This window comes from Kryptolebias marmoratus, linkage group LG15, assembly GCF_001649575.2.
Source record: "Kryptolebias marmoratus isolate JLee-2015 linkage group LG15, ASM164957v2, whole genome shotgun sequence".
Classification (NCBI taxonomy): domain Eukaryota; kingdom Metazoa; phylum Chordata; class Actinopteri; order Cyprinodontiformes; family Rivulidae; genus Kryptolebias; species Kryptolebias marmoratus.
Window position 1 is genome coordinate 18,746,716 of NC_051444.1, and position 27,086 is coordinate 18,773,801.

General features: G+C 40.3%; 1 protein-coding gene across 2 annotated transcripts; it reads right to left on the reverse strand.

Annotated features, from left to right (window-relative positions):
• Positions 1–149: 149 nt before the first annotated feature.
• rhpn2 (rhophilin, Rho GTPase binding protein 2) lies at positions 150–24,334 on the reverse strand. 2 transcript variants are annotated; one of them, XM_017425888.3, is made up of 15 exons: positions 24,116–24,334; positions 19,408–19,523; positions 16,237–16,365; positions 12,385–12,460; positions 11,160–11,237; positions 10,636–10,760; positions 9,936–10,102; positions 8,126–8,313; positions 7,784–7,940; positions 6,346–6,465; positions 6,007–6,201; positions 5,613–5,659; positions 3,952–4,098; positions 2,776–2,931; positions 150–2,520 (listed from the first exon to the last, which is right to left on the reverse strand). In XM_017425888.3, exons 1-15 carry the CDS (start codon positions 24,179–24,181, stop codon positions 2,254–2,256), a joined length of 2,034 nt encoding a protein of 677 aa, XP_017281377.1. In that variant the 5' UTR covers positions 24,182–24,334; the 3' UTR covers positions 150–2,253. The 2 variants fall into 2 exon arrangements, with proteins under 2 accessions (XP_017281377.1, XP_017281376.1); XM_017425887.3 differs by having other exon boundaries at positions 5,583–5,659; positions 24,116–24,181.
• Between the last annotated feature and the right edge of the window lie 2,752 nt (positions 24,335–27,086).

A 27,086-nucleotide genomic window follows, 5' to 3' on the forward strand; every position in this document is an offset into this window, starting at 1 on the left:
AAGTTTTCATCTAGACTTTTACACTAAATTGATAGATAAAACATGGTTTTCTTTGAAATATATTTTACCTGTTCTGCCCCAACTATAACAACTGACTGAATGTCTTACTAAAAATTAGAATTTGGCTCTCAAAAAAAAGAAAAATTAAAGTAATTTTGCTCAACTTTAATGCTATGAGAATTACATCAGTATATTACATCATGGCAAAAACAACATATATAAAGATAAAAAGACAAATACCCATAAATTGCACATAAATGAATGACAAGGTTTGAAAAAGGAGTCAAACATAATCCCATATTTCTGTTCGGTCTGTGTGATGATGGATTAAGTTATCATGTGGTACCAGTCAGATTTAAGGGGGGAGAGAAAAGTTGAAAACACCAGCATCAACGTGGTGTGTTGATTCAGTGTGGGCGGTGGTCAAACTTCATTCCAGACATTTCCTACCTGCTTAACCTCATCGAGACAAAACCTGGTAAATATTAAAGAAAGCCAATCTCGCCTCCTTTGTTTATTCTGTTTTATTTAAGTGTACATACATGACAAAAGGTTTAACAATGAACACCTATGCAGCACAAAGCGCAGAAAAAGGCCAGGCTGAAAGATTTACAAGAACCCATAACCATTCTCATGCGCACCAAGGGATTTAGAAGCACTAGGCACTGCGGCATGAACGAAAAGTAGTGTTGTGTCCATCCTCTGCATAGGTACACACACACACACATTTAGCACAACACAAAGCAACCAATGTACACTAAGACAGTGACATTGTTCCTTATGATTTAAGATAAATGGCACATGTGTAAACAAAGACGGTAAAGAATATTGCATTTTCTCAGTGTAGCCGTTTAAAAACATGTACAATTTTAAAATGGTTCATGTAGAAGTACACAAGTTTTCCAAAGATAAAAGCAATGCTAAGAAAATACATTCCTCCAAAAGACCGAGAAGTTCACCGTGTAACAATTTATACCTTCAACTAGCGCTAAAATCTAAATCTTACAAGTATATATATTTGTGGTTTTTTTTATTACATAAATAATTTGATTATCAAATGAATAAGTATCTACTTTGTAGATAATAAAATAGTCCAACACTGTAAAGTGTCAGGAAAATGCAAGAAGTGGCTAGCTTTAAGACGAGTAGAAACCGAAGCTGTCCAAGAGTGATGCATGAAGCTCATCAGCGTGCTCACATTCTTCCCTTCTAGTGTAAGATTATTTTTTGACTACATGTGACGCACTTTAACAACTAATCCAACAAACAAACAAACAACAAAAACAAACAAGGCAGGTAACGCAAGTCAGAAAGACATATGGCAACACGTGGGGCCGGGGCAAGGGTGGTAAAATAAAACTAAATACAAATATTTCCATTTATGCTGTGTCCCAGACATGGCACGGCGCTATAGCACTAATCCTCAAAGGCCGACTGATACACACACACACACACACACAACGACAGCAACACATGAACAAGGTGTAATTATAAGATTTAGCAGCTCATAGGATATTGCAATCAGCAACTCTTTCTAGGAAAAAAAAAAAGGTTCACAGCACAGTTTGTTCTTCCCTCAATCACTCTTTAGCATTTTTGCAAGAAAGTTTATTAAAAAAGGTAAATATATATTTAGAAATTACATGACTGTCTACCTCCAGCAACAAATATTGCGACCATGATCCTTCGTTTATACAATATTAAAGAGACACGAATTACTCCGACCTCTTTTCACTGCAATAAAAATCACCTTGTTGCAGTAGAGCAGACACCAACACTGAGTGTCCTTCCATCATTTAGTTTTCTTCTCTTTCTTTGACAGGAGTGTTTCTTCTAAAAAAACAAAACAAAACCCACTGAGCTGTGTGATGGGTGTAGAATGAGAACTGGTATTTCCCCCCTCGTGTGCTATGCTGTACGCATACTGGAATGATACAGAAGGATTTTTAAGCCTCTTGCTTGATGTTCAGCTCAGCTTCGCTAAGCAACAGAACTGTTCTTGGACGGTGCCCGAGTAGCAGCACGGGCACCCGTGTGCAGTATTTGGTCCAGTGATTTTTAAAATTTATTTATTAATTTTTTTTTGTTTTAATAGCAGCTGGCAACAGTTATGCTGGTGACCTGCAAGCTCCAGTATAATCAGTACTGCTGACCCGGTGGAAACACCAACACTGTGCTACAGCGGGTCCAGTATGGGTACAGCCAAGTACTGCATACAGACTGTACATGCACTGCCCAGTTTCTGCAGCCGGCTCAGTGGAAGCTGCCGTCATTGTTGTAGGAGCTGGAGCTCGGGAAGGTGGGGATGGGCTTGTTCCAGGGCAGGGTACCGTGCTGGTCCACTGTGGGCAGGCTCAGGGTGCTGGCGCTTTTGTTCTTGTTCTTCAGACCCCAGCTCAGGAACGACGACTTCTTGGTTACTTTGCGGGACTTTGGAGTCTTTTCTTCGTCGTCGTAAGCCAGGCAAATCATGGAGTAGGTTTTAGGCAGGTTTCCGGAAAAGGTGGCACTCTTGGTTGGCTGGGTGGAAACAGAAAATGCTTCACTTACTAACCAATCTAAAAATATACACATCTAGTTTTTATCATTAGGTAATTCGATTTAACAACAATTTTATACACATTGCAATTGTTAAACTGCTGAAACCAGACTTCTGCAGCTGTACATGTTGGGGATTCAAAAATAATAATATAGTCAAAGGGTGTGTTTTTGCTAGAATACCTAACTATTAATATAAAACTCTCTAACACTGAACAGAAAAGGGTCAGGACATACCATTGTAGGGCTGCTCTCCATCAGGCTCACCACCTGGATTTCAATCCCGTCTTCATCGACATCCTTCAGCAGCTGGAGCATTTCACCGACCCCCATCCATTTGCAATCCTTTTTCCCCACAGTAACAATGTAGTCCCCCTCTTTTAGACCATCAGCCTATAAAAGGATAAGTGAGAGAAGACATGTTGGAGAGCATGTATTTGCAGCTGAACAATCAAGTTGCATTTATCTTATTTCCTGCTCTAAGAGCAGCTGCTCTCAGCAGAGACAGCCCTGAGCTTTAGTTGTTTTAAAGCGAGAGACTGTGCACCAGAATATTTCTGAAGGGTCAATGTTTACAGACATAATTTCAGCTACTTTTGTCTGAGAACTTGGTCTATGTTTAGCCAAGCAGGTCAATCTCTGCAAGGGGAAAAAAAAAAAAATCACAACATAACCTTTTAAAATCTGCATTCAACAGGATTTTTATTTGGAACAAAGCGTTTGGCCTAGTTAGGCTTGTGCAATCTGTTTCTCTGCGCAGCATGCAGGGCCTAGTAAGAGTCTGTTCTTTGTTCCAACATTTCAATGAGCTATCAGGCCGTAAAGAACCGCAGAGTAAATGCTCCCCAGTTCCTAATTTGATTAAGTAGCAAGAGAAGCAAAACACATTAGGTTTGATCCTGTTTGTCTTTTGGAGGTTGTCTAAATTAAAGTCTGTTTATTTTATTGATATTCTAGATTATATTCTGTGCGTCAGCAATGTCTGACAAGCCACTTCCTGCTACTTAAATGTGTTTGTTTTTTTTCCAGAAAGTTAACTTTGATCAACCTTTGAAAGTCATTTTTGTTCTAATCTGACACCCAACCCCTAAATAAAAAAATAAAAAGTGTATTGCCTCTGAGATGATGTTTTGATCATTTGAATAAAAACATTTAAGTGCCTTGTCTGATTCAGTACAAACTGCCCACGCATGTTGATTAATTCAGAGAATAAATTATGACTACTTTAACAATTTAGTGTCTTAACTAAAGTATTTGTGGAACATAAAATTAAATGTATAAATATTGTTGTGCGAGACATTTTAAATAACATCTGTTATCATCCTATAGTGACAGATGAGAGCTGGAGCTCATCTGTGATATAGTTAATCCTCCTCAGTGAAATCAAAAGGTAAATAAAATGGTTTTACTCACTGCCGCGGGAGAGAGGGGGTCCAATGAAATCACCTGGACAGGAGCTTCTCCTTTCAGAGTAAAACCCTCGTCTCTATCCACCGGATATATTCGTACTGTCCTCGGAGGTGTCCACTTCTGTTTGGCTGAGAAGACTGACAGAGGGCCCTGAGTGGACAAACGGCGGAGAAACTGGGTCAACACGTCGACTTGGATGTTAGTGAAACGTTTGGAGTAAGACTTTGTATATTTTTCATGAATATATGGTGTGTTACTCTTGGAGCTTTAGCCCCAAGACCGCCACATTGACCAGAGGCGGAATAAAGAAACATTCACAGATTTCAGGATATAAACACCTCAGTTTAGATGTCAGGCAGCTATTGGATAAGTTAAGTGATCAGGGATCTACTGAATTCTTCCTACATCTGAATTACAGCTAACAGACCACGAGTGATCTGTAAACACAAACTCAGTTTTTTTCTTAAAGAAATAGTTAAATAAATGTGCAAATCTGATTTGCTTTATAATCTAAAAAGGTTCTTTTTGCACAAGTGCATGGAACGTGTTCCACTATAGAATAGAAGTCCAGTTGTTTTTGTTTTTAACCCCTTTTGTGTGTATGGAAACGTTTCAGAAAGAAATGTTCACGTTCTGTTCATGTGTTACGAACGGTTTGTGTTTGTACATTTATGACCACTGACAGCAGAAACTTAACGAGCTCACATAGTAGTTGCTCTTTGCACTTGATGAAAGCCTCCAATAAATCACGATAATCAATCTTTTGTAACACAAGAACGGTTCCTGTATGTCCCACTGGAGCAACTGTGCTGAATTAAAGCGTCCCTCTCCATGTCCTGAGAGGCTACAAGCTCGTTTCTTGTGCAGGTAATGAGGCACTGGGCGGGGTTTTACGACAGGAACTTACGAGGTGCTTATTCTCAGAGGTTTTACTCCCTGCTGCCTGAAGCTCATTTCTGTTTTTTTGTCAGAGTAATTATAAACCGTGCTGAACAGAAGACATAATACTCGAAAGGTTAAGCCTTTAAAACAAATTATTCCAGCTTCAGTGGTAAAAGATGCCAAAGCTTCACCCCTTTTACCAAGCATTTAGCTTAAAAAAGGTGTACGAAAGAGAATCACAGTCCCATGTTTGAACATGATGACCTTAGAGATTACAATCCAGAGAACGGACTGTACGTTTGCAATGTTACCCACAAATCCCCAGCGTAATTAAAAACATCACTGATTATTAACCCACATCGGCAGAGCTGAACTGTAAGAAGCTGCACTCCTACAGCTGCCCTACAATGACCTAATTATAGCTGAAACCAGGATAAGCCCGCCTCTGTCCAGTGTTAGTGTTAGTTTTAGATTTTTTAGTTTTGCTTTGAATGAACGTCTGATAAGCTTTGGAAACGAGAGGCCTTTGTGCTGAATACAAATGATCCGAAGCTTTCAGAAGGTTCACCCCTGGTTGGTTGTATTCAGAAGTGACGGAGTGCCCTTTAGGGTTTTAAGTTACAAGAGCACCTTCAGTGCTGAAAACACTAATCCAGAGCTGTTTCACATCACTTCATAAATAAACCAACCATCACATAAGAAAAAAAAAAACAACAGCAATGTGAGTGGAAAGATATTAGTAACCCACATACCAGCCTCTGGAAAAAGTCGATGACTTTCACCTTTGTTGCTGTGGGAACCTCCAGTTCTGCTCTGTGCTCTGTTTTAGCTAAAAAAAAAAAGATTAAAGAAAAGACAATGCTGTCACTGTTTACCGTCACCACATTTCACTTGTAGAGAGGTCAGATGGGAGTCAGTGTAAACATTACATCATCTGAAGTTGGAGAGAGCCGTCACTTATCACAGCTAATATAACTGCAGCAGGTGTGGAGGCTTTTATCTGCAGTTTCCTGAGAAACAAACCTGCCAGGTCAACACAACGGTTTGTTGTGGCGACACTAAGGTCATTGTTCCGTTTCTAAGATGATCAGAGAGCAATTTGCTTTTCAAATCTCATCATCCTGTGTTAAACTGAACAGGATAATGGCTTCTCTTTAAAAAACACACAAGCCTTACGATGGACTTCTGGGGCTTCCATGTAGTCGGTGAACTCTTCTTCGTCTTCGTAGTCGCTGTACTTTTCAAGCGACAGGTGGTGGCTGGCTTCCAGGATGTCCTTCAGGGCGTCCAGCTTGTTCAGGTGTTCGCACCGACCATATATCCTCACAGCCTCCTCGTGACCTGAGATGGCATGGCGAATGTGAGCTTTACCTGGGATAAAAAGAAGAGGAGGCAGCAAATGAACAAGAGGGCACGGGGACAGTGAGTCAAGACGCCATCTTGAAGGCTTGAAAACTACTGCCAAAGGCAGACTCGTGTCATCTTGTTGTTTTCCTTTAAAGTGGCTCGTCTCACCAAAGCGTTCACGTTTATCTTTATTCTTCAGGATGTCGAGAGGCAAGCATTCCTCCGGGAGCTGATCGTACACCTGAGATAACGTCTTCTCCTGCTGGTCCTCATCGTCACTGGGACTCACTAAACACACACACAAGAAATCATTTGTGACTGGGAAACAGCTTCTTATGCACTGCTGTATATTTCAAACTTTGGTTAACCGACTCAGATATGATGAGACAACCCAATGCAACATGAGGCTTTAGGGTTTTATAATCTTAGCTTCCCCATTTGCTGAGAAATAAAAGGTTTTAGTGAATCATTTAAAAGTTTAGGAAAATGTTCTCTCAGGTTTGAATGTGTTAAATATTTGAGAGAATTTTAGGATTGCGTGGGTTTTGTTTTTTTTTCTTTCCATGAAAGCTCAAAGTTCCTCATCAGGACTTTCTTTGAGCTTTGATTGTTTTCCCTCCCACAGGCAGAACGGGCATTTATACGCCGGTGTTCGTGTTAAATCTGTTTACTACAGCAGTCTTCATTCAGTCCCGTTTCTAGCTCGAGTCCTCTCTCTGTTCTCCACGGTTCTGTGCTTAATTGCTTCTTTTTCCCGTGTTCACACAAGAATCTGTTAATGAGCTGCCAAACTCAAAGCTGCTAAGCTCCTATGTGTCTCTGTTCAATATTACCCTGTTAAAAATAAAAAAAAAACCTTGTGATCCACTGTACAGCTTTGTAGGATCTGATACATGTTATTTAAATGTTATTTTCAGCTTAGCCTCTTGAAATGGGCAAACAGCCACAACACAGTTAATAGAAATGGAAAAAGTGAATGGACTGTGGCTACAAGCATAAATTACAATCCTTCTTAATTAAAAATAAATGACATCAAAACTAATCACCATCAGTACAAAACCAGCAAAAGCGTTCCTATCACCCACATGAGGTTTTTCCACACACATATATAAAATCCTGCCTCTGCACTGTCTTGGTTTCTGGCTCTGTAAGAGGCTTCATCACTGTAATCCTTCTGGGGTTCAGCTCCTTTCCAACCAGCTTTTTTCTTTCCTGCTTTGAATTCGCTTATTGTCTTTTTCACTCTGCTGCAATTCCCACACACAAACCCATCTGTGTGTGTACCTTTAAAAAGAGGTTATGTAACAGCATTAGGGCTGGCTGCCGTTCAATCCAGCCATTTGAGACAAGCAACACAGAAGCACAAACAGCACTTTAGGTGAAGATTTGCATATTCTGATGTGTTTAACTTTAGGCAGCCACAATAAAAAAAACAACCCAAACGGACTTCAAAACAGCCAAAACTCACACCTAAACCATGGATCGTGTAAATTAAAAAAAATATTGTTATCGTTCACATGATCTAAGATCAAAGGTCATGGACTCACTCAAACCTCCTCAGTTTAAGCTTCAGTCAGTCTGAAAAGAATAAAACCTTTTTTCTTACACTGGTGATCCAGCAGAGCCGAAGCCACAAAGTAATGCGCCATGGAGCGGTAGTGGTTGGCCTTGACTTGTGACATGGTGGACCAGAAGAGTGGGACATGGTCTTTGATTGGCATCTGGATCATGGACTGATGGACTTGATCATAGACCTCTGAGACCTGACAGAAGGAGGACAAGAAGGTTACTGAAGGGAGGTCGAAAGCACTGATCCGAGTCAAATGTGACTCTGGTGACATTAAGGACACATAAGTCTACATAAGTATGTTGCCAGGTGATCAGGAACAGAAAGATCGTTTTAATTAGATGATGTGAGAACTATAGGTGCACATGTGTTGCCATTTACCTTCGCAGCCTCCTGAGCAATTTTGATCAGAGAGCAGAACTGGTTGGGGACCCCCGGCTGAACGATCTTCTCAAGCAGGCACTGCTGCGCTTGAGCAAGCATCAGCCGGATCAGCATGCTGATCATTGCTGGACTCATGTCGTAGCTGGGAATGTGGGTGAACGTCTCTTTGAGGAGGTTTAGAACACCTGAAGAAAACAAGAAGTTAGCACAAGTTCAAAAAATATATATACATATAATGACTGTAGTTACAAGGTGTTTTTTTAAGCAAATAGAAAGATCTGAAACCCTTTTAGGCAATTTTAACAAAGAGAATTACCTTGCAAGGCAAAATGAAAGGGTTTTAAGATATGCAAACCTACAATCTGTTCTTGTTATATTCTATTTGTTTGTGACCAAAGGCAGGACATGCAATTAAATAAGACACCTTTAATAGCAATCATAAACAGCATTTAGCTATGACAACAACCAACATAGACATTACTTCTGATCCACTCACGTCTTTAAAGTATTTGTAATTTTTTGGTTTGTGATTCTACTTGAAAACCTGCAGGAAGCAGATTTCTTTCTGTGTTCAAGGTCAAGTCACCCCACAGTCATAACATTCTTTTTAAAAAACAGAGCTTCTCTGTGCTTGTAATGTGATCCCTGGTGTCGATCTAATATGCAGAGGAAGGAGGGAGACTGTATTGTAGATTTTTATATAATCTGTAAAAAAAAAAAAGTAGTATGGTGCATGTGGAGTTACTCAAAAACAACACTTTGTACAATCATAAAATCTCACATTTTTCTTCTGTGAGTGTTTCAAGCCTTGAAAAAATTAATCGTAGCTTTTTATTGTTATTACCACAATTCATTATTAAAGACAAAAGCTTGTTCATACCTCAGGGGGTCAATGTGTGTGTGATGCTTAAAAAGCAAGCCAAAACATAAGCTTCTTTTAATTAGTATTCTCGCCTTATGGAAGCAGTAAAGCCATCTGTATTCCAGCTAAGAACGCCTTTCTTTTAGTTTTCTGATTAAAAGTTGGCAACAGAAAGTTGTGGACAACTTAATAACAGAGCATCATATCACTAGTTTGCAGCTAAGATTCAGCTGCTCCTCACTGACTTCCTCATCTAAACCTCATGAGAGCACTGAAACAACTTAAATATAAATATATTATCTATTAGCTCCAAACTTAGTTTACAGCTGGGACAATGACCTCAAAGCAGGATAACTGCTTAAAAAAATAGCCATCAAAGTAACACGACTAAAGCCGTGTTCAGAGCTGTAATTATAGCGTAACACTGACCGGACTGCCAAGCCATAATTCTATCAAGATTTGTCTGAGCTTCCCGAAAGCTGCTTCTTATTACAGGAGCTTTTCTGGAGTTCAGCCACAACATGAAGCCAGAGTAACGTCATCTACTTGATTCATCGTCACAGAGGTCAGAGGGCTCTTCAGCAGGTCTTCAAGTTAAAATCACTCACTCATTCAAATCAGGTGTGTCAGAGCAGAGAAACACCTAAAACCTGCAGGACGGCGGCCCTGAAGGACCAGGATTGGATGCCGCTGCGCTAATGCTATTATCTGAACTACGTTCCATTGTGTCATTACACTAGTTATGCATAATACATATACAAAATATTAATGACAAAACAATTAACAGAAGTTTTTATCATGCAGTTTGATTTTTGTTTCGAAAATGTACCGTAGGTAATTAAAATGTCATTGCTGTTACAGAACTAATTGCTCTGGTTTTTATTGTTTGACTTAACAAATTGACTTGGTTTTGATTTCTAAAAAAAAAAAACACTTTCTGCATACCTGCAGCTTTCTGAAAGGCAGAGACGGCCTCCTTCAGACCTTCTACTGTCTGTCGGTCACTGCGGGTACCAATCTGGGAGTAGAGGGCGGCCATGTTGAAGAGGATGCTGGCCTTTTCTAGAGACAGGTTCTGCTGGCATACCGGCATTCCAGTGAACGAATCGTACCTGCCGCACAGAGATCGGAGCCGTCATCATTCACTACTATTAACTATGTATAAATACAAACTCAGAGGGACTTGCATTTTATTTTAACTCAGCTGCATATTTCTGAGTTTCAAATAAGAGGTAGATTCAGCATTTCAAAGTAATCAGAGAACTAGAAAATTTGATTAAAAGAATTGTGTGTACATTTGCCAAACCCCTTCCTCCTGCCTGAATGTGAAATATAACACTTTTTAAAAAACATGTTGATCAAGTCATCCATGCATCAAACAAATCCTTTATGCAGATTGTTGTTTTTCTGTTTGCCTCTCCAATCAAAATGTTTGTAGGCTTATGAAGACAAGTAGAAGCAAACAAACTATTCTTTTAATGCTTTTATAAAGAAATAAGGCTTTTGGTAAGGATATATTTGCTGTACTGAATTAATTCAAAAACAGTGTCTATTTGTTTTTTTGTTCAATTTATGTTTGATGATACTCTATTATATTTGTACTACAGTAATGTCTCAAAGGTAATCAGTAACAGGTGGCGTTTACCAGGTGAAGAAGATACCGGTCTGGCGGGCTGGGGAGAAGAATCGGTTCTCTATGAGGGGAAGATGGTTGTAGTATTTTGCAAGCAGCTCCACCCCGATCTCCGTGCGAGCCGGTGTTCTGCAAGCCTAATACACACACACATAAAACTGAGTGGTGTAGATGCACAGTGCTCTTGGTTAAACTCATTTAAAGAATCAGAGCCAAACTCAGCTTCATCTGTACAACAAAAGCAATCGGAAGAACAGAGTCTGTAAAGCCTACAATGTTTTGAGTGCTACTACTTAAAAGCAAAGTAAAATAAATAAATCTTCCATCTATTGTTCTGGGATGGGGACAAAAATCCCACAATGTGCATCTGAGTAACTCAACAAATCAAAGTGACAGTAGCGGTGTAACTATAGGGCAAGAGATGGGGCTGAAATAATTATAGCAAGATGACCCATCATTTCTCAGGACAGAGGGTTTGAGGGTGTTTGTTTGTGGCAGAACAGACCATCTTTAAAGGTGGGTGTTAAACACACTACCTGCCGCACGTCCATTAAGTCAGCTATCTCCTCATCAAAACTTCTGCCGTCCTCATTGTAGTGCTCCAGGATGAAGTCCTGTTAAAATCAGAGAAAAATCGACAATAAACAGCAGTTTCTTCTTCTTTAAAGAATTAGTTGTGTGTGTGTGTGTGTGTTTTTTTTTTTGGAGCCCAAACTGAATACAGGGGCCAAACTGAAAATTAAGGAGTAAGTTGGGGAGAAGTGCCGGTTCATTTCAAAGCCAGTCAGACGCTGCGACGCCCGGCCAGTAAGAATGAGGTGTGAGCAGAGATCAGAGTCGTAACACCTCAGAGATTCCTGCCAGCAAACCAGATCAGGAAACGGCACACAATGAACATGCCAACACAACATTGACAAGAAGGCTTCCTCTCAGCGGAACGCAGCTCGCTGAAGATCTCAGACGGTTGAAAAACAAACAAAATGCAATTTCTGCCCACTTTCGTGACTGTGACTGAAATAAGAAACCAGCAGATAAAAAAAAATAAAAAATTCACAAGATGGAAACAACACAAGCTAAGATACTGCAGCTGGTAATATCAGAGATGCAGGTGGATGAGATGGAGACACAACGACCCAAATACTCAATGAAAAGAGACTCAATTTAAACCCAAACTGAACAGTGTTTATTAAATGTGACTCATTATTGAAATGTCAACAGTGGTTTTAACCTGGAACAACCATTTTTTAAAAATAAGTTATAAAAACAGGTTTTAAATGAAGTATACAAGGTAATGTTATATTTTAGGACAAAAGTGAGTGTTTTATTTACTTCATATTTTAGTGCAAATGCTGTTAAATGGATTACCGTATTTTCCGCACTATAGGACGCACTGTCAATAAATGGTCCATTTTAAAACTTTTGTCATATATAAAGCGCATCAGACTATAAGGTGCATTAAGCGAAACAAAACAGCCTCGTCTTTTCAGAGAATACTGCACCGACGTAAACATCAAGTATAAACGCCTACACCGAAGCACTGCAAGACGCTACAAAGTACGACTACAACTGAGCCTTAATGCTGCGAGCGGTGCAGCTTTGTAGTTTACTAAAGTCGTACTAAAACATTACGACTTCTTACATATATAAGGTGCTCCGGATTATAAGGCGCACTGTCGTTTTTTTGAGAAAATTGAAGGCTTTTAAGGGCACCTTATAGTGCAGAAAAATACGATAAATTGACTATCGAGGTGTTTTCTGTACCTTGAATGGGGTAGAAAAGTCAACATCTTTTGTCTCCTTTAGACCCAGAGCAATCAGGGGAATGTTGGCCGTTTCCCTGTAAGCAAAACAAAAAAAAGGGGTAAATAAATATCAGTCAGTGATCTAATGATCAGCACGATATGCATGTTTGCTCCAAGACACTGTGACAAGAACAATGAGACAAGCTGACAGCAGGTCTTTCAGCAGCATGAAACTGGGGTAATACTGTATTCTGATACTTTGACAAGTCTAACAATGACAAGAAAGTTGAAGGTTTGACTTGAAAGAAAATCTAACTTTTTAGGGCTTAAAAGGCAGAACGATTAGAAAGTATTTGTGTGAGCAGTTTAAGGCGTGGGACGAAAGATGGAGAAAGATGACATTTCAGTTTTATCTTTGGTGTAAATTCATAAGACGCTGTTCACACTCGACAGGAGTTGGGATTTAAAGGTGAACGAGGGCATCCTGCTGCATTTTTAAACATTACACAACTCAGTCCGGGGTTAAAGTAATGCAACGAGTCTAACTCTTGTCCAAGCTGGGGTTTTTTTATGTTTCTCATTATTTTAACCTAACTTATCATTAGAGATCACAAACTTTGTTAAACTAAGCTGAGCTGGTGCTGCAAAGGTTTGGAATTTCAGCTTGTAAAAGCTCAGAGGGTTTTTTTTTTTGTTACTGGCTGAAGGAAAGCAGGTTCAACTTGTTATCACACATGAAAAAACAACCTGACAGATACCTCCTGCTGTTCAGGAGGACTGCAAAATGTAAAACCCTCACCAGAATCAAAACACAATTAAAGAAAATGCAAATGCTTTAAAATGACTTGTTGTTTGAGTTGTATAGGGAAAAAAAACATCTAGTCAGTATTACAGAAGCACAAACTTTAGCTCTAAAATGACCAAATGGTAAAATGTAAGAAGTACAGTGTCCTGCTGAGCAGCTCCTCGTACTTATTTATTACTTTAAAGATAAAAGTGCATTCCTCTGGCTTACTGACTCTGAAAATCACTGAACGTCTTGACACATCAGCAGCACAGACGGAAAGAAAGGAGGCAGCTCTGTTATCTATCAGCACTTCTGAATGAGATCATTCTGGCCTTTTCTCCTTTTTGGCATAGACGGGCGGACCCAGGGGGGAGGAAACTATCTGCTCTGCTGGGAATCTAAAAAGTTAAAAGCCTCTCAGAACCCCCACCCCCCCATGGCATTCACACACACAAACACCTTCCCAGAGGGCCTGAGAGAAAGACATGGGACTGACGGCTGCACAAGCTTAACCTGTTCGAACTACCAATATAAGTTACACTTTATTTTTGCTGGAAAGTAGATTACATTGTCATTTAAAAAAAGAAAGAAGGGATTTACCTCAGTGGTTTAATGTTACACAATGCAATGAAACAGGTTTCCAACTAACAGATTTACATTACATTTTACTGAGGTCTTTCCCTGTAACGTGTCCAAAAAAAAACTTTTTCCAGCAACTATGCAAATAAAGACCTGGTAACTTTTATTATTCTTACACTAATATTCACCCCTGGACAGCTAATGTGCAGAAGAATAAAAATAAAAAGCAAACAGTTCTCAGAGCGTGAAGCTGAGCATCAGATCCTGACATCAGATCTGTTTGAAGTAATCTGAGACAAGAACAAGTTATTCTTCCTCGTTCTCACTCACACAACAAGGCTCGTGAAGCAGCGTTTAACACTGATACCTTTATCTCATTGTTGTCATGCATCGTCATTTTAGCCGTGCTGACTCAGAAATTCTTCAGTTTGTTGTCTGGGGCGGGATCGTTAACAAAAGGAACTGAACAAGCGCTCAGGTGATTCGGGTGCTGTTTATGAACAGAACAGTGATTCTCCAAGAGTCTGGCTGTATATTCTCCTCCATCTAACACGTGACAGAAGAATTAAAACTGCACCAAGAGGGAGACGCTGAAACCTGTGGATGCTAATAGTCCTAATGACCGCTGAATAAGGCTTTTTTTATTATTATTATTTCTCCTGTCACTGCTCCCACACCCGGCACGTTCACAAAAAACAAAAATATTAGAGAAGAACATCAGCTCCACTGACACTCAAAAACACACTCAGGAAAGCATTCATCTCTTATCAGCCAAAAAGGGGATTTCCTCATCGGACACTAAGTCCTACCAGTGTGCAGCTGTGCGGGCTGGCTCTGAAACTAGGAAACTAGGTTAAAACCCTCATCGTTCGAGCAAGACCGAGACCCTGTAAGGCATACAAACTAATCTGGGCTTATTGGTATACCAACACAACCAGGCATTTCAGGTTTTAGGTCAGTTACAAAATAAACAACAACCTCTAAATAGATCTAAAGCTCATTTGAAACAAACAAACAAAAAAAAACATACAAATATAAGAATGACAAACAAACAACCTCCTCTTAGCAGCTTGGCACCTTGTAAAATTTGGGTCAATGACCCCAAGAACAGTTACCATAGCAACTTGCTATACAACACTCCCATCCTCCACAATCTATCTCCACATGCCTACCATTGTAGTACCTTTTGGGTGGCTTTCGGGGATTGTGTGTTGTGATGTGCCTAAAACGTCCAAATTAGTACATCCTGTTCAGTTCTCAGTTACTACTGATCGTTAAAAAGTCAGGTCTTTACTTGGATACATACAACCTCAGATGAACACCACAACTTCACACGCAGAGTCATCATTTCATTCACAAAAATTAGGCCAAATTATCGATCAAAGATCAACCTTACTGCCTCCATAGAAACTTAATGCTGCTCATTTAATATACTTAAATAACTGGTTATTTGTAGGTTTGACCAGCTTTATGAAAGCAGGAGTTTTGTCCGTTTGCTGCTCTGAAGGACTGAGGTGGGTGTTAGCACAACGTCAAGAAGAAAAGACTGAAATGACTCGAGAGAAGTAATTCTGGCTGCCCATCAACTTAGTAAAACGTTATCAGACAGTTTAAAATAATTTGTGTCTATTATTAACTTAAAGGGTTCAAGTAACTGGAGGTTTTATTAATATATAAAAACATTAACTTCTTTTTTTCCACAAAACTGCATGTTCACACCTATGATTACTTTGGCAAAGATTTAATCTGAAGAGGAAATACAAGCACAAGTTTTCACGCTGACGTTTATCAGCAGGTTTCGAACTCACTAGACATACATAATCTATTTCCATCCACGCCCGATGCAGTTGTCTATAGACAAAGAAAACACCAACGCATCACTAAACACTCACACACGCCCAGGGTTCATAACCAACCAAGAGCAGCCTTTAAATAGATGCTAATGTTTTGGTTTGCCGACATGTTCAGCTGATTGTTTCCCTGCTGCTTAGTGTCACAGAAACCCGTCTGTCCTGTTCAGCAACATTCACCATGTCTCTGAGGCCTTTCTGAATGTCGGTCTCATCAGTCATCGTGACTGAAGACTTAACAGCACGGCGTTAAGTCGGAGCCATCCGTCTCCTGCCAGCTGCCAATCAACACTGAGATTTGAGTTCAACATCTGTTTCAGTTTTAATTTAACATTTAGAACTGATTGAGAAATTAAACTACATTAAAAAAAGATTAACAAAATCAGATGAGGTGTACAAAATTTCAAATAGAAACATTGTTTTCTTGCATCTACAGCATGTTTTAACATTCAGTTTAGTAATAATAGCCTAAAACCCCAATGCTGAAATATAAATATTTTTTATTTCTGAAGCCTAAAAAATGCATACTCTGAATAGAGGGTGCAGACATCTTTACAGTGCAACAAGTTCACATTTTCTACTTTTTAGGATCGTTCCTAGACATCTAAGCAGTAGTTCAAAACAAAGTGAGGGAGAGCAGGAACGTTTTTCTTACTGTGCGCTTTGGTAGACGTCCACGGAGCTGTTCAGTCCTTCCAGCTGTCCCATCAGAAGCTGCAGGTTGGAGTTGATGTAGCTCAACTCCAGAGCGACCATCTCTTTAACCTTGTTGTTGTTTGTAGCCCTGCACAGAGAGAGGAAAATACAGAGGAATTAAAAATTAATGGGAACAGAAAAAAAAATGAAACAGAAATCTTGAAAAGAAAATAATGTGCAGGAAGAAACATGACACGTGCCGAACAGTTATTCATTTAGCTGTAGCCAAACCCTAATTATTAAATCAAGAGTTTCTCCTTTGGTAATCTGGATACATGCCTATGGCACCGTGCACTTTAAACCACACACACATGGCTGAGTTCAGGTCAAATGCAACACGACATGAAGACATGTTTCAACAAACTGCAGGTTATCAAGGGACTACTTCGGTACATAGCAATATGATTTGTGATGGAAATATGGCTCCACGCAGTTTGCTGCTGCTAACATGAGTAAATCTGACCCTTTATATCCACAAGTCATTAAAGCTTTGATTACTTTTCATGACATTTTTGAGAATAAAAACATTTCAAATGGGACGTTTGTACATTTGTATATCATGATGAAGAAGATGCCCGCCCAAAGCTGCGTCTTTGTGAGCGTGCAGATAATCTCAGCTGGTTTGGACTCGCTGCGTGGCAGAGATAAAGGCTGCACGTCCAAAGCAGCTGGAGCCTTTGTAAAGAAGAATTTATGTGAAGCTGTCAGGATGAAAGAAAAACAAAAAACAAAACCTGTAATTCACGTGCATGTGTGGTGACACGAGATAACGCTCAAACCTCTGAGGGCTCCCTATAGTGTCATCTGTGTTCTCCTGACAAGTTCGCTGTTGGTCATAATGAATGGGACACACACACACACACGTTCTGCACGGATCTCACCCCAAACCTGTCTGTCCACAGTCTGTCTCTTTGTTACTTCAATGCTCTGATTACAGAGGATGTTATTTTCACACACAAAACAGTCATGTTAATAGGTGTTGTGGAACGGTTAAGAAAAGAAAATAGGTTAAACTTTCTGCTAAGGGCAGAATTAAGACGGCCAGTCATTAAATTGTAAAAGTTCTTCATCGAATCACATGATCTGTCACAATACTTCGACCTTTGCATCTACAAAAAACATATGCTTCCCTTGTTTTTGGCTGGTTTCTGAAGAAGTTAGGTTTGGGAAACCCATCAAGGTTAAAAGGAAGTAGATGGGCTGCAGTATGGAACGAGCAGATACAAACTCCACCAGAAGCTATTATTAAAAACTAATTTCAATACAGAATATCATCCAGCAGTACATGGGAACCAGACAGGAAGCCAACAAATGTGGCTTGACTAACGTTCTCTCCATCCTCTTCTGTGGATAGGCTGATTTATGCTTTTTCCTCACCCTTTTCTTTTATTTAATCAATTTTTTTTTTGTTCCTATTATGCTTTTCATGTGTACCTCTGATCTGAAGTAACAGGCTGGTAGTGATACCGAGTTATGTAACTAACAGGAAAAAAATACTGCTTTAATAGGAAGTTTACACCAATTGTAAAGGTAATATGTAATTTAAATTTCCATGCAGTTTCCTGCCATAACTGTCTTTTGTTGCTCTGCCATAGCTTTCCAAAGTCTGACAACAATAAATGTTAATCTGCATCCAAGGCAGTACTGGTACCATTTGCAAACAAACATAATGTACAAAAAGTAGAGTCACCGTGCTGTAAAAACAAAAATAAAAGAGATGTCCTAAAAAAGCACTGCCGTTTTAGTACCAGGTGTTGTGCGAGCTGAAGAGAAGGAAAGAAAAGAGAAAAAGAAGTGAACTGGTCTGACCAGCCAGACTCCACCTGTTGCTGATCGACACGGAGGAATGCAAAACAAAAAGGGAAGAAGGAAAAAACAGGAGGTGCGGAGATGAGGGTAGTGACAAACAGCTCGACACACTCACCTACATATCTATACGTCTACGGATTAGCACATTGACTCAGAGCAGATTCTCAAAATACTCTTACTTGGGCAAAAGCTAAAGTAACAATTTATGGTTTCATAAAAAAAAACGCCTGTTCTTGACGTGACAGCCCAGGTCGATGTCCAAGTGATGGCTGCAGAGTTCTGCACATGAAAACAGACAGACAGTTTATGGAGTCAAGGAGTTAAAAGTAAACCCGAGAGCACATCTGCAACACAGAAATGCCCACAGAGTGTTCTCCTTGAAGCAGACGGGTTTACTGAAAGACAAGAGGCAGACAGAAACACACACACAGGTCACTTGCCCCCCAGCTTTTACAGGGCAGCTATGTGAGGTGGAGGAATGCAGAGGCCTCTGCAGAGGTTTCATGCAGGTAAGAACAAACCTTAGAAACACTGACACATTACTGCAGTGGTCTCCAGGAAGTTTTACCTGTCCCCCTGCTCCATCACACCTGATTTAACTGACTCATTAACAGGCTTTGCAGAACTTGACGACGTGCAGACTGAGGAGGTAAATCAATCATCTAAATCGGGTGAGTTACTTTAGAAAAGCATGGAGGATAATGAGCTCTGAGATCCAGGGCTGGAGACCCCTCTGACACCATCTTGTGATGGCATCAGTTGCTCCATCACTGAATTCTCAAATGACACCTACGACTGAACTGGATCAAAGCTTCGACATCAGCACTGTACCACCAGTGAAGTCACTCTGCCCAAATATAAAGAGCTGATAAAGAAGCAGCAAGAATGACTACGGGAGTCATTCTACTTAATTAAATCTGTCCGCACACATACAAAAAACATTTACTACCGTCATTCTCCGCAGCAGATATTTCCAGGACCACAATTACACCATCTTCTCTGACAGAAGATTCAAACAATTCCAGCTGTGCACAACCAGACTGATCTGAGCACAAAGGGAGGAATGCTCCTCCTTATATTAGAATTCAGTATTATTTGATCTCTGTGGTGGCGGAATGGTCCGAGAGGTGATGCCAAACATGCCACATGCAAACAAGTTGGACGTTTCTAGAGATCACCACAGTGACATAACAAACAACGCCTACAGGGTTATTTTTCCCCGTTTATGTAACGTGCAAATCCAGATCTGCGTTTGCATGTCCACCCTCGTAAACCGGGTGTCCGCATGTCACGCCTCAGGTGTGCGACGGTTCGTTCTTACTTGAGCAGATTCTCAGCTCCGGCCCTCATCCTCATCTGTTTGATGATCTGCTGGTTCAGACTGGCCCGCTTGTTCTGCAATTTGCTCCGTCCGGTCTGCGCAAGAGGGTTGCAACCCTGAGAGGGGAGAAGGAAGCAAAACATAATATATGTTTAGTAATAATTAGCAAAAAGAAAAATGCACACAAGTCATAAAAATAGTAGGGCTACACAATATTAGAAAGCCTTGAGCTGACGATATCAGTTACCTCTTGTGTCTTCACTATAATCTAAACCAGGTGAGACCATTGAATTCACCAAATATATTGTGATAAGTTTTCAATATATTGTGTAGCCCTTATATTCCTGTAAACAAAACTGTAATTATTAGTAAATTCTTGATTTTCCTCAGCACAATATGTAGAAATTTATATTGCAGTTTGGTTTGACACGGCTCCTTACTGGTAGTGGACCACAGACCAACTCAGTCTTCACTTTGGTGTAAATAGCTGTCTAACACAGAACTGACAGCAAAGCAGAGGCTGATAAAACAGCATTTGCATCAAATACTGACCTGTTTGAGACTGGTGTTATTTTAGGGCAGCCGAAGTCTGCTTTGGAATGGATCCTGCTCATTGCAGCCATTACTTGTACCTGATAATGCTCTGAGTGGTTTCTACTGCAGGTAAGATATTGATTACCCCTGACAATTCCACAGAACACAACTTCAAGAAACTCCAAACTATTCCCTTTAATGAAAAATGTTTTAGGAGTTCAGACAGGTCAAATTTTCTCCTCTCTGTTCTTTAAAATCCTCCAGCTGCCACTTTAATTAATTAATCTGCAAATAATATTCTGGTACGATTGGTCTACTAAAATACTAGTTGACGAAAATCCTCTAAATGCTGCAGGGAGGTCTTCATTTAGCTTTATAAAGTACTTCTCTGTATCTTCAGTCACTAACTCGATGTAAAAACATAAAAGTAAGCTGGGTGTGGGAAGGACTGGGCCTTCCCACGGTGTATTTAACTAAAACACACGCTCTCACTCGGTGTTTAAACATAATGGCCTGTATCTGGCTGCACTGTGTGATCCTTGTCCCCGTCGCAGCCATAGGTGTGCATGCCTCACCGAGTCAACAGGCGGTCACTCGCAGCAATGTATAGTTGTTCTGATTCACCCAGAACACAACAGAAGGTGTTGGTGTAATTAAAACTCGTTTTGTACATGGGTAAAAAAAAGTGGACAAACCAGCCAGCTCAGTAAAACCAGAAAGGTTGATGTCATCAGCGTGGAAACTTAAATAGCTTAACTCGGTTTCTATAAAGCTAATTTTCATGAGAGGAAACAAAATGCCAAAGGAGGAAAAAGGGGGAAGGCATTATTTAAAAAAAAAAAAAAAAAGAAGATATGAGTGTTCCCATTTTTTTTGGGATGCAAACTCACAGCAGGCAGGAATCACACCAGTCTGAATCAGTCTTCATATATCAGAGTTGTATCATGATTGCTTTACAAAATTAGACATGCCCATTCAAACAGCTGCTTTTTGGGGAGATTAGTTTCCAATCTTACAGCTGCCACAGTTAAAAAAAAAGGGAGAAAAAAGAATATTATCCAGCTAGAAGACTTTTCTTTTTTTTCCTTATTCCACTCAAGGAATGAGAAGTGCTTTGCCCCAGTCTGTCCTGTCAGATTTTTCACATCTGAGTTATGCTGAGACTGCCCTCATCTCAAAGATTCCTGAAAACTTAGTGAGCAGAGCACGTCAAAGGAACATGACAATGTTCCTCTCGAGAACAAATTTCAACACTGCAGGTTGAATGTTTTTTTTTTAAAAAAAAGGTCATATTTTAACAAAACGCTCCAGCTCGCAGCGTATCGAGCTCTTCTGCCACCCTGCTCCGGTCTGATCCTGTGTAAACACTTTGGTGCCCTGAAAGTTTAATGATTAACCATTTATACAAAACTAAAAAGGGCTCTTTATGACACGGTGGTTTTACCAAGGATGCTGAGCTATTCTCAGAATGATAGGAGGAGCACATTAGTGAAAATAAAAAACAAGGTGCGGGAAGATCGTAGCACGGCGTCATGCGATCACTGCGTCTAAGGCAGGGCATGTGATAGAACGAGGGAGAGTCCAGGGTTTGATAGTTACCATAGCAGTAACTTTCCACTCTTAAACTGCGGCAGGGAATGACGATCTTCATCATATGTCGCAACACCTTTAATAACGTAACATTTTTGTCTCATTAGTCCACAAACCTGAGTTTATAATACCGGACCACGATTCTTTATTTGAATGTGAAACCAACCTCTCGGTAAATGAACATAAACAGTGGCAGTGTGGTAGCTGGAGTGTCACTTCATTCACTTGACACCCTACTAACCACTAGGAACTCAAACCTGAACTTTACCACTTTGCTAACCCTCTTTAAAAGTTTCACAGGGATTTAAACCCCCTCCACCTCCACCAACTCGCCTCCAATCCACTGGCAGCGCGAACAGTCCAGTCTTTCTTTTCGACCGTACAAAACAATTCATTAGAGCAAAACACAAAGGCGGTCCGGTCCGGCATCATATTCGTCACGCAGCTAATTCATTTGCCGTTGTATAAATGAGGCCTTATGAAGCAAAAGGGATAGCTGGTTTATGAAAGCTGTGATTAAGACTGGCAATCGGCCAACAGGCGGCTTTAGACACGACCTAGTTATGAGCCCCCCTCAATATTAAAATGAAGTATAATAGACATTTATAAACAGTCCCTTTTAATAAATCACAAGCCAACTCATTTACAGCGGGGCTGTTTTCAGAATGGGGTTCATTTAATCAATATCTATAACTTCATTTTCAGCTGAGCACTGTACAAATCCATATTTAATCACAGCTGCAGCTCTCATTTGTCCTTTTCCTCTCAGAACCCTGCTTTAAAAAATAAAAAATAACCCACGAGTGTCTCCGAGTCCGGGGAACTCGACTGGGCACATGTTGTCAATTTGTGTCTGTGGTCTGGCTGAGGGAAAGCCTCGGGCCAGATGCTACGTCAAAGCTCTCTCTGGCCGAGGAGGACGAGGGTAGGAAACATGCCGATTCAACTTTTTTTTTTCTTCAGGCTGCCATCTTTCCGTCCTGAAGCCATCCAGTCGGCCCTCAGCCAGCTGGAGAGCGAACAGCGGACGTCTGGGAAGAACGCCCCGGACCACGACAGCCTCCCTGAAGCATCAGGCAGATGTAGCGAGGTCTTGTTAATCATTAAACTAATTTTTTCCCCTACACAGGAGAAAGAGAAGCCGAGCTGAAGGCAAAGATCATCTTGGCTTCCTCCGGGGTAACATCTGACCATAATGTGTCCTAATTTAACAAAAAGACAAAATGAGCGACACAGAACTCATCTGCGGTTTAAAGTGAACTTGCAAACCCATTTTAGGACAGATGTAAAAAAAAAAAAAACATTTCTGTTAGAGAAATGCAGAAGACAATAAAGAAGTAGTGTGTGACTCACAATAAAGTATGACATTATCCAGTAAGTGTGTTACAGACATAAAAACTAAACCAACATTAAAACCAAGTTAGGCTTCACAGTGTCCAGTCACGTCCTGCGGGTGTGCCAGACCTCCCCCGACTCCCACTGACCTTTTTATAGACACAGGAAGTGAAGCACAGAGCCTCAACCAGACAGCGTTCAGATGGGGGATTCAGAGGGATTTAAAAGACACAAAAGGATATGCTTAAAAACACTGCACATATGAAGCGGTGAGACACGGACCGTAAACATGGCAGACATGAAACTATAAAAACACATTGGATAATCACTCAACCACTGCTGACTCTCTCCCTCTCACTTTTTTTTTTCCTTCCCCCTCTCTAAAAACCTCAGACCAGACAAATCCACAGCCTCCAAAAACATTACAGGTACTCCAGCCTGGGCAAAGCTGACTTTGCAAGTTTTAAAGAGCATTTCTAGCCTAAATGCAGGAGGATGTGACTCTTCGCACAAACAATTTGAGCTGCCTGCCCTATTACATAGACAGACATAGACATTTACATAAAACTAAAAGTAGATGCTTTGATGAGCTTACATTATACCTTAAAGAGATATTGATCACTGGTTATCTAAACTACAGAAAAAGGAATGAAACTAGATTACAGGAAAACCAAAGCTTGCTGCATTTATCTGTCAAAGTGTTAGGTGGACAGGGGGGTCTAAAAGGCATACATGTTTACAAGGCAGCTTTCAAATTTATCATCTCACATTTGACAATAAACAGGACACTGATAACATCCAGTTTCTTAATATAAAGCCATTCTTAAATACACACACCTGAAGCTGACAGTGCGGTGGTTTCTCCTGATGTTGGTGAAATTTCTGAGCTGTCTTTAACCCCGGTGTTTCAGCCTGAATACGTCTTTTATAACTACTTCACCATGTTTCAACTCCCTGTGGCTGAGCACTAATAAAAGTGCATTATTACATCTGGTGCGAGTTAAAGGAAACCATGTTTTTGATTTTTTTTCCTGATTCTGTAACATTTACGTCTTTTTCATAGTCTTAGCACTGCTTATTATGCGAAACGTAACTGCTAAAAGAAAGAAAAAAAAGAAAACAAAAGAAGCTAAAGCCAACTTCCAGTGAAGGAAAATACGCGGAGAAGCAGCCGTGGGGGGACAAGCTAACGCACGCGCAAAAAAAAAAAAATACAGCTAACGCTGCGCGGAACGAGCCGAAAACTCACCTTTTTGAAATAACCACCGTCCCCTCCGCTGTCCTCGACCCCGTTCGGCAAGATAGTGTCCGTCATCCTGCGCAGACCGACACTCCGAGCGACTCCGACGAGAGAGAGGAAAACGAGCGCCTTCGAAGTTAAAAGTGGAGAACGAGCCGCCGCTGGACGACAGGTGAGCGCTCTCCTCAACGGTTAACCTCCGTCTCTGCCCTCACTCCACCCGGCCGACCAGTTTGTTTTTTTTTCCTCCAGCAGGAGCCGGAGACTCCGCCCACACCGCCGCTACAAGCTAGACGAGGGAGGAGAGGAAGGAAAACGAGCCGAGGTAAAAGTCACCAGGAGGGGCACCTGTTTCACTCAGGTGATGTGCTGAGACGGTAAGCTGTGAGAAACATGAGTGAACACCGTTACACCACCACCACCAACAACAACAAAATACTACAAATATGGACGTCATTACCACCCGTCTAAGTTAACGGCTGCATCGTTTGGAGCCGAATGAGTTCAGTTCTATGCTAATGTCAGCAGTTTGGCTAATTAAAGGCTGTTCTGGTGCATTGTCCTCTTAGAAAAATGCAAGTTGGTCAAATTCAAGTAAAACTCTAAACTTTTAACTTTGAATAAAGGCAAGAAATGGGACAGGAAAGGATAAAAGTGGCTACAGAGTCATGTTTAGCTAAAGCTAACTAATTATCACCTGCGTCACCTGCCAGACCCGGAAAATAACCCAATTAAATTAAATCTAAATAGCACGTAAATTATAATTTTTAGGTCTAACTAATAGTTTATTTTGAAATGCCTTCTGTGCTTTTATTTATTTATTTTTTTAAGGAAAACTGTATACTCCAGCTAAACAAAAAATATGCAAACTCTCCTGGCCCATAAACAGGCTTAGAAACAACAACAAAAAAAATGTTTCCCCCTTTCAAAGCTCTCAACATGAAGTGTATATATATTTGTTTCAATTGCAGGATATTACCTAAAATGTATTTGTCAGAGGTGTAAACAAACAAACTGGCTCTGTCATCATATTTCATTGTGTTATTACAGCTGAGACAATAACAGACCATTCATCCTCTTCAGCTTATTCTGTAACGGATGTGGGGTTTTTTTTAACACTTGTGTGCTTTTCTTTCTAACACTTCCTGTAGTCCTAAGGTGGAAATGGTTATTATATAAACACCATCTGTGTCTGCCTTAGTTTTCATCTGACAGTGTCTTTTTATTATTAAAAGAGGAGCAGCAATGAGGTTTTTGTTTGTTCGTTTGTTTTTCTGGTTATACCAGCTGAAAAGCTTGTTGCGTCCCTGTTTGCTGTGGAGGTGGTTATTGATGTCAGGAGAGGATTATTGCCAACAACAAAGCTGAGGTGAAGCCAGGGTATTAGGGTGTTGCTGTGGCTCTGTAAACTAGGCCAACGCTTTCTTTGTCTGGGGAGATGTCTGCGTGCAAATTACACAGGTTTTTAAATCTGACCTGTAAGATCTGCTGTACAGAGAGATGACAACCTAAACCATACGTCCTAAGACTGAGTAAAGCTTTCAGGTAGCTGTATTTGACGGATGGAGCACTATTCCTTGATAAAATATTCACTGTTTTGCTGTATTTATAATGGCGGTTGGGGGCAGGGCAGCCGTTTGCTTAGGAGTCAGAAAATCAACATCAACGGACCCCGCCTGATCACCAGATTGCCCCATTTTTACTTATTGTATTTACTTGAACAACAAAAACAAGCTGGCCAAGTTTTACTCCTTGTTGGAATATAGGGTTGGGATTTTCCACGCATTAAATTTTTAATTAAAAACCTAAACCTTAGGGGATTTTTAGGTTGTGGGTTGTAGGAAAACAGATAATTCAGGGAGTAAATGAGATTTAATTTTGCCACAGGTCTCAGTTTCCACGAGGACAAGCAGATGGAGGTCACAGTTGGATCAAACTGAAGCAAAAACATTTACATCAGTACCGCTCACTCTAATCCACTTCAGGCTGAATGTCATGCGTGTTCTTTTACAAACTTGTTGTATTTTTTTTTTAGAAAGTACTGAACAAAAACAATGCTTCTGTTGTCTGGAGCAAATAGGCATTTGTCATTCTTTTTTTAAATTATTTTAATTACAAAGAATGTCTGAAAACTAGAATCAAGTCCAACATACTTCTTCTGTACTTGACAGATTTGACCACTAGGTGGGGCTACAGGTCTGTTTCTCAGAGTTACCATTCATGCTCTATGGACCGTTTCTTATGTATAAGAGGAAACAGCTTCATTAAGCTTTAGCTTTTATTCACATACCATCAGACACACACTTTATACATTAACCACAGTTTGGGTCCTCATAATTTTGCAATTGCGCTTGAAAATCACACGTTCTTCTTGAATAAAAGTACCAGGACGAGTTGCAAGGTGCATCTGATATTACTGGCGCTATTTAAAAAGCCTTTTTTAACATCGGTAGATGTGTTTCAATGAGTAAATTTTACTTTTCTTCAGAAAATCTTCTTACATGCGACCAAATAAACACATACTTGCTCATGAGTGCAACATACTCCACATTTTACTCAGATGGTACGCATTGTACAACGTGACAAACTAGCTGTGATCGCAATAATATGTTGGCTGGTTAAAAAGCTGAGCCACCTTTTCGTTTAAGCTGCTCATCGGTCAACATTGTTGACTAACACTTCCACTGGCCTCACATGTTTGAGAGGCTTTTTACTCTGATAAAAGGGAAACTGGTTTATGAGACCATTTGATCATTTAAGTTTAATTTTTTTTAAAGCAACACCAATGCTGAATACTGTTAGGGATGCTCAGCTGTTAGCATTTTCATTTCAAAGCTGTCTAAGAAGCACTTATTAGTTACACCATATAGAGGTGCAGTGAACTGAGCGTGTTTTGGCTTCTCGCTTATGTCCTTTCTCCCCACAACAAGGCACAAAGCTGATTGTAAGCGAACCGCTTCCCGTCTGCTTTTCTAAAGGC